Source organism: Ostrea edulis, chromosome 5 (genome assembly GCF_947568905.1).
Source record: "Ostrea edulis chromosome 5, xbOstEdul1.1, whole genome shotgun sequence".
NCBI lineage: Eukaryota > Metazoa > Mollusca > Bivalvia > Ostreida > Ostreidae > Ostrea > Ostrea edulis.
The window spans coordinates 51,766,542-51,780,495 of record NC_079168.1 but is presented as its reverse complement, the minus strand read 5'-3'; the positions used below and the strand labels follow the sequence as shown (position 1 = coordinate 51,780,495).

The window sequence follows — 13,954 nt, the reverse complement described above, 5'->3', positions numbered from 1 at the left end:
TTCTAAATTCATATCATTTAGCAGGTGAATGTTACCCAGATAAACCATTGTATCAACTAGAACTCTCCTCATGGGACAAATGCAAGGCACTGACCTTTGACCAACTGACCCAAACCCCATCAGGGATCCTCCTTTGTTCATAAACATTGCATGCATGAAGTATAATCTTATATCAAAAGAGCACTGACTTAATGGGTAGAAACTATATTTCAAGTGTCACTGAAATAGAGCATTTACCTTAGATCTAATAACCTCCAAAACAATACATTCTGTAATAGTTTTACCATATCAACAAAAAATGTGTGCAATATTATTAGCCTAGGAAACAATAACACTTATCACTCGTAAACCACCTTAGTTAACAAAAATACTGGTACAGACCAGTATACCTCAATCCATGCTAAATGGCAGGGGGTATAACAATTTAGAAACTGTTATTAAAGATATAAAGATATGAATTCTAAAACTTTAACCATATTTGTATATATGAAGTCTCAAACCTTAAACATATTTGTATTTATGATGTTCATGGACCTGTGTCTTTAGTATAGCTTACCAAAATGGAGCTTGCTCCTCACATAACAAGGTATGATTTTTAGTTGCCGAGAAAAATGTCAGATATGTATGACATATGAGTTTCCTGCAAGTCCCTATTAACTACAAAGTTTCATGAAATTCTGTTGAGTGGTTTCATAGGAGTTGCGTTGACAAGAACAGGACTGATGGACTGACTGATGGGTCAAAAACATTATACCCTCCACGACTCGTTGCGTGGGGTATAAATATGTATAAACAGACACCTGGAGAAAGAGTACCCCATCCTTTGGAAGGTAGTATACAAATTCCTATTAAAATCTAGCAATTTGTTGTCTCATTCAACATACCCCAAAGCCATCAAATGCATATGAACTGCCATCCAAACCCAGCTCTGTACTTGGATCAAGAGAAATCTTGGCCCACCCAACTTTCATGAACTCTGCAGTAATTACTTCAAATTCATAGTACCTACAAAGTAAGTGATTGCATTTATGATCATTAGACTATTGATATGAACTTGAGAAAATTTAGCAACAAACCAGACAATTGATTGACTTTCACAAGCATGGTGTATTTCATTTACCACTTTCCAGATGTCACCCCATACGTGGTTTCTGCCCTGTACGTCCTTGTCTTGGTGAGCTTCTCCTTCTTCTCAATGACATGAGCTGAACAAAAAATTGTTTGTGATTATGTAGTCAAAGAGCTTTAAAAATTTTTCTACATATGAGGAATCAATATCAAAATTTCATTACATCTTCACAGACTAATGAAAATTTCTGGTTTGTTTACCTTTCAAAGAGCTTTCTCCCATTTCACTGGTAGGTGCTTCCAGGTTGTAGCCATAAGCCACCAGGGTCTTGACCACCTGGTTGGCTTCCTCCCTATAAATATCATCAAGGTATGTGTATCAATTACCTAAACATACAAAAGCAGCAGATTCACAAAAATCCACTGATCACCACTACAGACTTTACCTGTTTGCTTTCTTAATTTTTTCATCCACTCTATTGTATGGTACTAAGTATGGGCTTCTTTTGTTTGCTGCATCCTAGAATGTATTACGCATACAATATCAGTTCTATCTATAAAAGTGTAGTGTAGAGGCAACTAAAACTTTATTTGGTTTTAACATATACACAAGTTAAGAGATGATATTGCTCTAAGTTTCCTTTGACACTTTCTCGTCAAAATCTAAGATTTTTATCCCCAAGATGTATTTTTTTTTTTTACCAAAAAGCTTCAATTCTCTGTTTCTTGATGCAAAAAGTGCTTTAAAATTGATGAAAATGCATTCATGATGGGAAAATTTTAAAAACTGATTAAATTTGTAATATTCTTGTGACTACTCTCATGTTTATTATTATGATAATATATACCTCAAATAGGCCATAGGTCCAGCCATGTTTGATTCTGTCCTTGGCCCAAACATTGTGTGTGTTTTCTGCCAGCATGTCCACTAAATCTTCCAATACCTCGCTCATCTGTACCGTGGACAGGTCTAAAGGCGTGGGTTTGTAACCATTGTTCTGCAGGAAGCTGATTTGTAGAAATATAGATTTGTGTATTATATATAAATAAATATCTATACTTTCATCAAAAACAAAATAGCATGCAAATTATCATAGCGCATTTTCAAATTATTGGAACCTGATTCATCTAGCGTTATCTTTTAATAAACTAAATATTGATTTATATTTCCTCGAGAAACCTGAATAGTTGTTACAGCATGTGAACAAACACAGAGGTTTTATCTCCATTACAAGCATGTTACAGATAAAAATGAACTTACTCATTGCCAAGCTTGATCATCTTGAGTCTGTTGTTTTCTTTCTTCTGTACATCCACTGATATATGATAACCAATGGCAAGAAGAGTTCTGAAAATCAAAGTACATACCTAGTGTCCTATAATCCAATATTCCCAACATCTATAATTTCATATCATTTACACATATACAGTGCTCCCTCGATGTATTGCCCCCGTTTTAATGCCACTCCCACTTATTGCCTGAAAATCCTAAAAAACGGATTTCTCCCCAGGTTAACACCCCCGTTCTAATGCCAACCCCAAATAATGCCATTTGTCACTCATTTTCATAAACAGTCAACTTTCTTAGGGTTTACCCTGGATAATAATGTCAATTACCTAACAAACATCTGTCATCAGACCTTTACTTTGAGAGTGGTGCAGTAAGAGTGACAGGCTGGACAAGGTATTCAGATGGTCAGGTTAATTACTAATAATTGCTGAATTAAACTCAAGATTATTTAAATGTTTATACAGAATGGAGCCCAAATAAATTTACAGAATTGAATTTCTTTCGAATGCTCAGTGAATTATCAGGAATAGTGAATTTGTTATATTGCCACCCGCGCTATATTGCCCAAATTCATCTTGAACAAAAGTTAGCAATATATCAAGGGAGCACTGTATATACACAGTACTGTAGTAGTAAACGCCCTGTCCCTCACCTCAGTGTTTCGTAGGCAACAGTCACTACATATTTCTTTTCTGATTTTGGCAGCTTTTCAAAGTTGGTGAGAGATGGATTGGTTTTCTTCTGATCATCTCGGATTTCTCCATATTTCCAGCCTTGTTCTATTTTACTCATGGCCCAGATCTCGTGTAAGTTTTCGGCTAGACGATCTCTAACTTTTTCAATATACACTGGTAACTGAATCTAAATAATCAATCAAAATGAGTAACCAAAGAAACAAAGACTTTCCAAAAGTAAATATATCCTAATTATGAAATAAGTTGAATTGAAAATGGACAGGAACAAAGAGAAAATATTTGGTATAAAATCCATACTTTGAAATAAATGAAATTCACCCCAACAAGAGAATGTTCACAGAATACAATGAAATGAGTTATTTTTATCTTGGGGGGAGGGGGCTGTTGTTGTAATGTTGCATGCCCAATACTGAGTTATTACTAAGTATGAATCTAATTCCTCTTTCTGAGCTAATGTTATGATATACTGACCATGACTAAAAATTCATTCTATTCCACTCTAAAGTTTGCTTCACCCACATATATTTTTTAAAACAACACAAAATATCAGTTATGAGAAAGTTGATTACATTTGCTGTATCTATAGCTTTTGGCACAAAAGGAACATAATCTGTAATTTCTGTTGGTCCACTCAGGATGTTCTTGGACACTTCTCCGAACACAAAGCAGGGCTCCAGCCTCAGTCTGTCCTTGGGCATCAGTGACTCCACCACAGCCGAGTGCCCTTGGGGAGGGCCATGTTTCAGTTTACCATGTTCCCCACCCAACATGAAGCGGGAACTGTTGTAGAAAATATAAACTTACAGGTATTTCTTTCTTACAATGTAAGGTTACCTTATACATGTGTATCACAAGCTAATATCAAATATGGTATGATACTTCACATTGTGATTTTCATTAACTGCTTACGTACCCAACTTTAGCAGACATAGTAATTACTGGGAAGAACAGTCCTGTTAGGTTGAAGTCCTTGAAGAAGCCCATCACTTGCTTGCCATTGACAGAGAATGTAATCTGTGGGATGGTCAGATCCAAGCCACATCCAACAATATCTCCAGACTTAAAGGTTTCCTCAGCATCTCTCACAATCCTGGGTTTCCCACCTATTGAAATAAATAGCTCACATGGATTCAAAGTAGTCAATGAGATACCATTCCATTGAGTGGCAAAACTTTTCTGGCAATAGGAAACCCCAAATGCATCATTGATTCATATTGTTATTTTACCACATTTTGTCAAGAATTACAGGGAGATATATAAAGTTATTGTATGTTAACCTGTCCATAAGTTGACCCCATCAAATGCATAGGAATACAGGTCATCTCCATTGCCATTTCCCCCTTTGTGTTCTCCACCTCCAGGGTATGGTATAAAGCCCTCAGTATTGGCCCAGCCCAATCTAAGAACAGGTGGAAGATGATTGGCTGCCTCAAACTGAGTGACAACTACTTCAAAATACCATTTTTTGTACATTGAAGATCCGTCTTTCACACCAACAAAGATATTTGGTCTTATGCTGCAATTAAAAAAAGATTACTTCAATGAATCTCAATTCCTTCAGTTTCCTTATAACTTCACATCAATGTATACCTAGTTTTTGGTACCTAACATAGCAAATTGGGGGGAGGGGGGGGGGGGGGGCTATTTTGGTGAAAGGTTCAGAACTGCCAAAATAGTAATTACCAAATGTAAGCCTTTTTATTTACTTATGTTAAAGATGTTAATCAAATTGGAAAATTAATGATAGTCGGAATAATTGACATACCTTTAACTATTTGTAAAAATTTTACATATACCAAAAATACCCACTATGTAGTAATACATTTATCATGAATTATTGTAACCAATTAAAATCCTATCATTTGGCCTAGAAATGAACATGTTTTGGGATAAAACAAAGCTATACCTTGATACATGGTTGATAAGACTAGTCTGCAGCAGTAGATCCTTGCCGGGTAACAGATTATCACAGATTAGATTTTGATTGGTTCTCACAGCAACACCATTTCCAACACAAAGTGACCGTAACACATCCAAAACCTGTAAGCACATAAAAACATTATGTCGACAATATAATTAAACTTCATGCAGAGAGGCATGAAACTGATGTCAATCGATGTACACAATAAATACATGTATCTGCTTACTTTGGGGTCCCGTCCATGTCTATCTATCAAGGATATGATTGTGATGATATGTTTTTCCTTGATCATATTCAGAGCCTCAGGACTGTCGATAAGGACACAGTGAAGGACATCCAGGACACCTTTAGAGGACTGCTGACCCTCCAGTCTCCTCACCAACCAGTCTAGACGGTAAGACTGAGCAAACTGGGCACAGTTTGCACGGTTTCCCTGAATCATAGCAGCTGGTAACAAACATTAAATCAACATTAAATCAAGATCAAATAACTTTTAACAAAATCCAAGATATATAGTGAACGAAATGTAGTCCTCCATATTTATGGAGTGGTATAGGCACCAACTGTGGACCTTGATGAAAGATTATTTCTACTAAAACAAAATAACTTAATTTTGTTTGTAACGTGCAGTTTGATTGGCTGATCAACATACTTTATTTTTCAATAACACTAATTGGCTATGTATAACATTGTAACATCATTAACACTTAACTTTATGATAATATAGCTTATAAAACACTTCTGTGTAATGTTACCTAGCAGAAGGTAGAGGTAACTGGCAATATCTTCATACGTGTCTGCAGCATCCTCTCCAGCATAGTGTGCAAAGTGTCGAGGACTCTTGTACTGTGTGAATTTGTCAATAGTCTCCAGAATCAGGGCTATCATTCCCTGAAATACCAAATATCTGAACTTTATCAAACTCATAAAAACTAATTCCCAGTTAAATACACCAAACACTTTCCAAAATTACATTACTATTGAGTGTTCCTCATTTCTATCTGATGAAAGATAACAGATTTGAAAGTTCTTCAAAGCAAACTCTGGTTTATGGGTTTTTTATCCACCGTGGATTTTTTTTTCTTCAATTTTATTCAAATGTACATAATCGATGAATGAATATTATGATTACATGTATTTCAGTGAATCTTTTATGAGAGAGGAATTGATATACGTGCATATTCACATGTTTTCCAAATGATATGTATTTAATCATGTTATTGTTTCTTTGAAATCAATACAGTTTAAACTAAATTAATGTGTTAAAGCTTGATGTTATAATTCTGTTAATGTCTTTTCAATCTATCTGCCTCTCTATCATTCAGATTTCCCCCCCCCCCCCCCCCCTCTCAGATTCCACTTCTCTTATTCATCACCTTCACCAGAAGAAAAGATGATCAGTGAAAGAAAACAGGGCAAATGGAAAAGACAGTTCACATTAATTGCCTTACCTCCTCTTGGAACAAGTCCTGTCTGTTACGCAATGCCCTCAGCTTGTTCTGTTTCTCTTCATGTTCTATATTAAATATTGCAGCATAATAGAAAAGATAGATGAATATCACACCAATGTTTTAATTTCAGCTTGAGTTGGTGGTGTCAGCCCGAGCCCAAAGGGCAGGGCTTCAATACCTCCCAAGAGTTGATACCAGGGCTGATACTATTACTTATTTGAAATTTTACATTTTTTTTACATTTTTTTTTAGAATAAGTAAAAGTTTTCTCACGTAAAAAATCTTTTGGATTTCATGCGTATTTCGAAAATTATTAACTTTGTCTACGACTTTTTGGGACAACCCTCGTATATATTAAAAAAGAACCTACCTTCATTTCTGTCAGGTTGTTCAAAATACTCTATCAAATCTTCCAGACATTTCAGGACTTCTGACAGAGTTATCCTAGACCAGGCTACTCCAGACCGACCCTCTGTTTTCAAGGTATCCAGAACACTGCAAGTACACATAACATGCAATATCTCCTCTTCTGCATTTCAAACAAATTAACTAATAAATGAAAAGTAGTTTATGAAGCTGAAATTCTCACTTGTTGAATCTGTGGATGATTGACTGGCACTTGCGTATGACACGTGCAGACCTGGACTCTTCCTCTTGAGCTCTTGAGAAAGTGAACCCATCATCCATGTGTCCTTCCACTAGCATTACAGCCTGAATTTACAACACAAGACCATTCACAATGAAAACCAGAAATACTGATAAGATATTTGAATTGATACCAACACTTACACTATATTTAACTACTTAGCATTTATCTTTCTATCAGCTTTAGCTGTTGTCTCTGAAGGCAGACTCATTGCTAGTCTAACAATAAAATTTCTAACCTTTTTTTCCTCCACTTTCCCAACCCCTTTTTTCTTGACCTCTGTTGTTTGATAGGACAGCCAGAGTCCTGTATCACAGTGCTGGATGAACACAATTGTGTCACCATATTTAATATCAGACTTTCCCATCCCTTCATCTTCAGACGTTTCCGACTGTTTCTTCTCATCCTACAAAAGTTTTCATGTGTTCATACTTCAAACATTATTTAATCATATTGAGAATTTTACATCCACATGAATGATTACATATTATTTAATATAGTCTGGAGAAAGTAGAACAATGATTACACAATACTTTACCTTGATCTGGAGATGGTAGAACAATGATTACATGTTACTTTACCTTGGTGTGGAGAAGGTAGAACAATGATTACACAATACTTTACCTTGGTGTGGAGAAGGTAGAACAATGATTACACAATACTTTACTTTGGTCTGGAGAAGGTAGAACAATGATTACATCTTACTTTACCTTGGTCTGGAGAAGGTAGAACAATGATTACATCTTACTTTACCTTGGTGTGGAGAAGGTAGAACAATGATTACATCTTACTTTACCTTGGTCTGGAGAAGGTAGAACAATGATTACACTATACTTTACCTTGGTGTGGAGAAGGTAGAACAATGATTACACAATACTTTACCTTGATCTGGAGATGGTAGAACAATGATTACATGTTACTTTACCTTGGTCTGGAGAAGGTAGAACGTGACGGCTTTTTCAGCTGCTTTGTTCCTGTGAACTGTCACCACCTGTTTGTCATGCGTAATTCCCAAATAACGTCCTGATGTCACATGACGTAAACGACACTGTTGTCCCCACTGAATGAAAGCCCCAGACCATCTACAAAAGAAAAAAATTATGGATACAACTTTATTAGATGAAGAATCAACACTATACATGTATATATTTATCAGAATAGTGAATACTGAACAACACATAATGAAAATTGTCTGACCTTTTGATTAATTGGGTAACTATTATTTGGGTAACGTATTACTGATACTGTAAATCATTTACATTTCACAAGACTTTATTTCAATGATTGCCCTCTTGGATTATCAAGGCATAATTTCGTGAACATACAAGTTTTTCACTATCATGTACTAGTATGTATTTTCACATTAAGGTATCACACCGGTAATTGACCAATCGAAATGAACTTAGTCAATTGTAGTTCCATACATTTAAAAGAAATATTTTTTTCCGTGCGCGATTTTTTTCATTTCCCCTTATTTGTTTTTCTTACATTTTGTACCCCTGATTAGGAAATTTTATCTAATTTGTAGAAATAATCACTTGTTTACAAGGGAACTATTTGCTGTGAGTTGATAAGACGACTTCCTGGGGCGCACACAGGTTGTTTACAAGCACATGGAAAACACGTGGATTTGGGGGTGGTCGTGTTTGCGGAGAAAAAAATTGAGAAAATGCCGCGTAGGGTATGATTTTTCTGGTGTCGGCAGATGTGACAGGTAACATATAACAATCCTTGCTGAATTATTGGACACGAATTTGATAAACTGATTTTTAATAAATTTTTTTCCTTCATAGGAACATATAGTGAAAATAATTACCGGTGTGATACCTTAAGCAACCACCTGAATTCACAAGAAAATTAAGTTTTTGAAAATAAAAAATGATTTACAGTACTATTGCTAACGTCAATATAGTACTCCAAGGTAAGACTTACTTAGTTTTGATGATTTCTATTCTCCATAATGACCTGGCATGGCTACACACCGCTCCAGTTTCATACATCACTGCACTGAAGTGTAAATAAACATTACAAAGTGTAAAATTGTGAAAAAGAAAATATGTGGGGGGTATACTAATATGTAAACCTTTTGTATTATGTTGTAAGCAAAGAACAAACATATTTTTTTCATTCTCATAATGTGCTTATAAAGACACCTCACATTTCACATACAATGTACATGTACAAACAAAAGTTAATTCTGCTATTTAACTTTAAAATTTTTCACCAGAGCATCTCTAACTTTTAAACCAGTAGTATACACTCCATCTACCTGAATTCATTTTCACTACCGGCTTCTGGAATAGCTAAACACTCATCCATGTGTCCATGAAAAAGCCGAATGACGTCACCACCAAATACAAACCCTGAAACAAAACACATAGTGATCATACTGTCATATCACTTATTTTCATTGGGATCTAATTTGGGGGGGGGGGGGGGGGGGGGTGTTCTTAGCAGGGACATATTCTTAAAATCAATTCCTCCACAAATATGCAAAAGTAAATATATGTACCTGAGTGACAAATTATCAACCCCAAATTTGCAACCATACACAAGAATTTTTTTTTCTCAAACCACAAATTTAAAATTGTCTCTACAGAAAAATAATTTTACTGTATAAACAATACAGAATCAAACTGTCGTGATAGGTTTTTTCACAACAACGACTTACCAACTGATTTCATTCTGTAGGCACCCGATGACATTGGGTTCACGGTCCATAGTGTTTGTTGGAATGATGCTATCACCATCGATCCACTGCCAATATGCTACAAATAAATCCCATCATATGCATGTACTTTTGGTAACAGTAAATGTAGATAAAAAGTATTGCATAGCAATACATGTTCCCTACCAGCAATATTCCATGTGAATAATTCTACATCACAATTTATGCATAATCAAAATATAAATAAATAGGAAAATAAAATTGGATAAGTCTATGTCTAATCTTGAAATTTCAATCGTATCGCTTTTGCATTTTTTAAAATTTTATCTGCTAATGAAGATATTTTTATCCTCACAAACAAAGCTTGATTTGTATCCTCAGCCTCAAGTTCTATTGCTGTGTTAGGAACAATGATCACCTCCAATATTCTTAACAATCAAGCATATGAAGAGATCAGCATTTTCACTTTTATCTAACATCTTCAACAGTCACAATTCTATTCTACCCACATTTCTGTCGCCTAAGTGTCCCCACGTGGTGTCTAGATCGCTTGTGCATTTGAATACAGTAAAAAAAATCTTGGACAAGTTGTTGGATATCAAGAAGGCAAAATGTTTGCATGATTATGATGAGTACTGAGCCCTCTATCAAAACTGAAATTTATGACCCAAGGGTTCAGGTACCAGGGTGGTTTTAGATTGGTCTTAAGACTTCAAACTTGAATTTTAAACATACAGTAGTAAATCCTATATTTCTGCTTCCTAAATCAAAGCATGATGATAAAAAGTCGGGTAAACTGAGCAGTGACATTCAGAGTGCTTACTAGTTGTCCCCCTCAGCTTCGCCGGTAAAAAACTAATGAAGAAATCATCCCTATGATTCCATTTCTCCTCTTTTTCACTTACTAGGTATCTCTCTGATGAAACACTGACCAGGATCAGATCATCTCCCACCCTAACCTTTTCACCTTCTGACCTCTGTTTGGAAGCTGGATGAATGGTCCACCAGCAGGATTCACCTACAACAAAATTCTGATTACATTCTAACATTCACAGTACTGAGTAGTCAGCTGTCTTTCTGATATCAGGACTTTTAAAACAACACATTACTACAGATGTAACTTTGTTGATTTTTAGAATATGAATTCTATAATGAACTTCCTGCAGTTCCCCCATCATTAAAACCCTGTGTTTGTAGGACACTATACTCCTAATCTTGTGTTAAGTACTATGTTGGTAAATTTGATCCCGACACATTGACTTCCACCTTAAGCCAGAATTAACGTTGGACTATTTCTTTCTGTTTATAAAACACAAAGTCTCCATCTTGTGTAGTTCAAAAGAATTTGCCAAGGTTAAAGTTGTAGATCAAACATAAACAATATGCCTTTAACCCTTGGTCTCCAGGATATGATATAAGCTCTTTGGGCCACGGTGCTCTCCTACATCTGCTCTGATAGAGATACATGTATGTCACCCAACATTAAGCTCATGATAGGAATTGGGTACACTGTATGAAAATAGAATCAGAAAAGAAAAGTCTTTAAAAAACTCCTACAGGAAAACTATGGACCTTTACTGTATCCCGCTCTGACTCCAAGGGCTACAATTGGAACAAACTGATATTGTATATGATAAATAAAGGTGCTTGAATACAATTTGGAGAAATTGTAAAATTGCTTTTAAGTCTTGAACACTTTTTTTTAATATACTGGTATTTTGCACCCTGTTTGGCATTTCTGGTCCAATAGTTCCATAAAATAAAAACTTTAAATTTTCTTACAACCACAACCTCTATCTTAATTGTCTCCTCTCAATAGTTGTTGTGTCTCTATTTACTTGTTTAAACAAATTCAAATCCATTTAGCCCAATATCTTATATCAACTTTGGTTGAAAATTGCCCAGTAGTCCTCATGAAGAGTCGAAAGTGTAAATATCCAAGGATAGTGCTGAACAAAAATATCACAATCAGAAAAGCTCGCTTAAGCTAGCTCAAGTAACCTAAAAAATCTTTTGATCAAAAGTGATTAAAGTACAATTAGCCATAAGTTTAGTGGCCAAACCAATATCAATTACTTTCACAAAAGGTAATATTACCTTGTGCTTTCTCTTTCAGACCTACATCAAAGGCTAGCTTGTCAGTAGAGGAACTGGTGGACAGACAGGACAGGTACTGTAAAACAAAAATATCCAATCAAATCCCCGTCATTTACCAGTGTATAATCATTGCAATGTCTAATTAAAAAGGAACTTCTTTGATAACATTTATGTTATATGAAAATTGAAAAAACATGAGGCCCACAGGCCTTATTGGTCACCTGAGTATTAGTTAAAAGTATTACTTGCCCCAAGGGCTGTGAAAACTATAGTAATTTTCTTGTTCAAATATCTAAGTTTAATTCTAATATCCAGCAGCAGTATGAAATACATGTTCTTAAAACACAAATGTCCCCAAAAAGTACCCATTCTGATGAAGACTTTGCATAATAAAATATGTGTTATACATGTATCAATACTATATGACTATTTTGGACCTGCCTTCGAGTCAGAACCCTTAGCTTGCAAAATTCGCAATTTTGGTACATCTCTTTCTGCTTTTTAGTTTTTATACAGTATCAGCAAAATAAAACAAGTCTTTCAAATGATAAAGATAAAAAACTATGATAATTTTAGCTAGTCCCACTCTGGAACCAAAACCCCTACCCTTGGAATCATGAAATTTAAAATTAAGGCTATCTCTTCCTTCTTCCTTCTAAATTTTCATTTGATTTTGATTTAGTATCAGTAGATGTAAAGTAGATGTTATTTAAATGTTTTACAAATAAACACTATATGCCAAGTTTGGCCTCACCCTAGAGTCAAAACCTCTACCCTGGGGACCATTTTGGTAGAAGTCTTCCTGCTCTACATGACTATGCATTTGACTTTTCTTAGAGATGTGCAGTTGTAGAGATGCTTTTTGAAAATTGGTAAATTTTTTAAAGTCCCCCCCCCCCAAAGGTTTAAGGGAGCAGGAGTCCTGAAATTTACAATTCATGTCGCCCCTGTTACAAAGATACTTCATACCAAATTAAAAAACAATTGGAAAGGTAGTTATCAAGAAGCTAAAAATGTTCAATTGTTAATGCACGACGACATGCAGTCACAGACCAATAGCAATAGGTCACCCGAGTGACTCCGGTGACCTAAAAAATGTTACATCAATATGTATTGCACTGTTTTCAAAATACTATCAATGACTGACCATATTGCTATGAAGGTGCCGGAGAAGAATTGCATGACCATACAGTAAAGTTCGATGTCCTGACTGGGCAGTCTATAAAAACATAAAAAAAAAAAAAACAATAAAACAATTCAGTACACAAGCGATTTAAATTGCTTGTTAATTAAGTCAGAATTAGCAAATGCATATAAATTTTAATTGACTGCACATACAGTAGATTCCGGAGATGTGGAAGACACCATTTCCTGCAAAGCTCTGACCGAAAGTGCCTGCTCCAACACAAAGGAACAAACCGAAATATCTGGCGGTACATCCTACAAATCACAATACAGAAAAGCTTTTATAGACATGATCAAAAACATGCTGAAGTTTTTAAACAAGAGGCCCACAGGCCTTAGCGGTCACCTGAATACTAGTGAAAAAGTATCACTACTGGTAATTCCATGGGCTATGAAATCTAGAAAAAATTTCCTGTTCTAAATATCTAAGCTAAATTCTAATGTTCAGCAACAGTATAAACAAGATGTGTTCTTAAAACTTCACGCCCTCAAAAGTGCATACAGAAAGGCTTTAAATAATAGGTGCATTAACATTAAAACATCAAAGATATGACTAATCCTAAAGTCATAACCCTGGGTTATGAAATTCAGCATTTTTTGTACATCCTTTTCTGCTATTCCTAAGTATGCATTTAGATTTTATACAGTATCAGCAAACTTTCACATACATACTACATGTATATACTAAGTTTGGCTCCACCCTGGGGTAAGAACCCTTACTCTGGAGAAAATCTTTACAATTTTGGTAAAAGACTACCTGTTCTTTCTAAATATCTATTTACTTTCAATTTAGTATCATTAGCACTAAAGAAGATGTTATTTAAGTGCTTTACACATTAACACTATATACCAAGTTTGGCCCCACCCTGGGGTCAGAACCCCTACCCCGGGAATCATGTAATTTACAATTTTGGTAGAGGCCTTCCTGCTCT

At 35.3% G+C, this 13,954-nt stretch overlaps 1 protein-coding gene across 18 annotated transcripts in view; it reads right to left on the bottom strand.

Annotated features, from left to right (window-relative positions):
* Positions 1–13,954, bottom strand: part of LOC125648892 (ryanodine receptor-like) — a 108,470-nt gene that overhangs the window by 81,575 nt on the left and 12,941 nt on the right. For all 18 annotated transcript variants that reach the window (XR_008802864.1, XR_007360494.2, XM_048875906.2 and 15 more), the window contains exons 3-27: positions 13,176–13,277; positions 12,985–13,056; positions 11,838–11,913; positions 10,646–10,758; positions 9,744–9,840; positions 9,342–9,435; positions 9,005–9,079; positions 7,998–8,154; positions 7,311–7,478; positions 7,016–7,137; positions 6,797–6,921; positions 6,427–6,491; positions 5,731–5,866; positions 5,202–5,422; positions 4,961–5,094; positions 4,332–4,570; positions 3,968–4,157; positions 3,624–3,834; positions 3,012–3,220; positions 2,330–2,416; positions 1,917–2,076; positions 1,515–1,588; positions 1,330–1,421; positions 1,121–1,205; positions 885–1,005 (exon numbers count right to left, since the gene is read on the bottom strand). Coding sequence is in view for 16 of the 18 variants with exons in the window: in XM_048875906.2 (XP_048731863.2) it covers positions 885–1,005; positions 1,121–1,205; positions 1,330–1,421; positions 1,515–1,588; positions 1,917–2,076; positions 2,330–2,416; positions 3,012–3,220; positions 3,624–3,834; positions 3,968–4,157; positions 4,332–4,570; positions 4,961–5,094; positions 5,202–5,422; positions 5,731–5,866; positions 6,427–6,491; positions 6,797–6,921; positions 7,016–7,137; positions 7,311–7,478; positions 7,998–8,154; positions 9,005–9,079; positions 9,342–9,435; positions 9,744–9,840; positions 10,646–10,758; positions 11,838–11,913; positions 12,985–13,056; positions 13,176–13,277 (3,225 nt within the window). In the remaining 2 variants the exon portion in view is untranslated. The remainder of the gene's footprint in view (positions 1–884; positions 1,006–1,120; positions 1,206–1,329; positions 1,422–1,514; positions 1,589–1,916; positions 2,077–2,329; positions 2,417–3,011; positions 3,221–3,623; positions 3,835–3,967; positions 4,158–4,331; positions 4,571–4,960; positions 5,095–5,201; positions 5,423–5,730; positions 5,867–6,426; positions 6,492–6,796; positions 6,922–7,015; positions 7,138–7,310; positions 7,479–7,997; positions 8,155–9,004; positions 9,080–9,341; positions 9,436–9,743; positions 9,841–10,645; positions 10,759–11,837; positions 11,914–12,984; positions 13,057–13,175; positions 13,278–13,954) is intronic.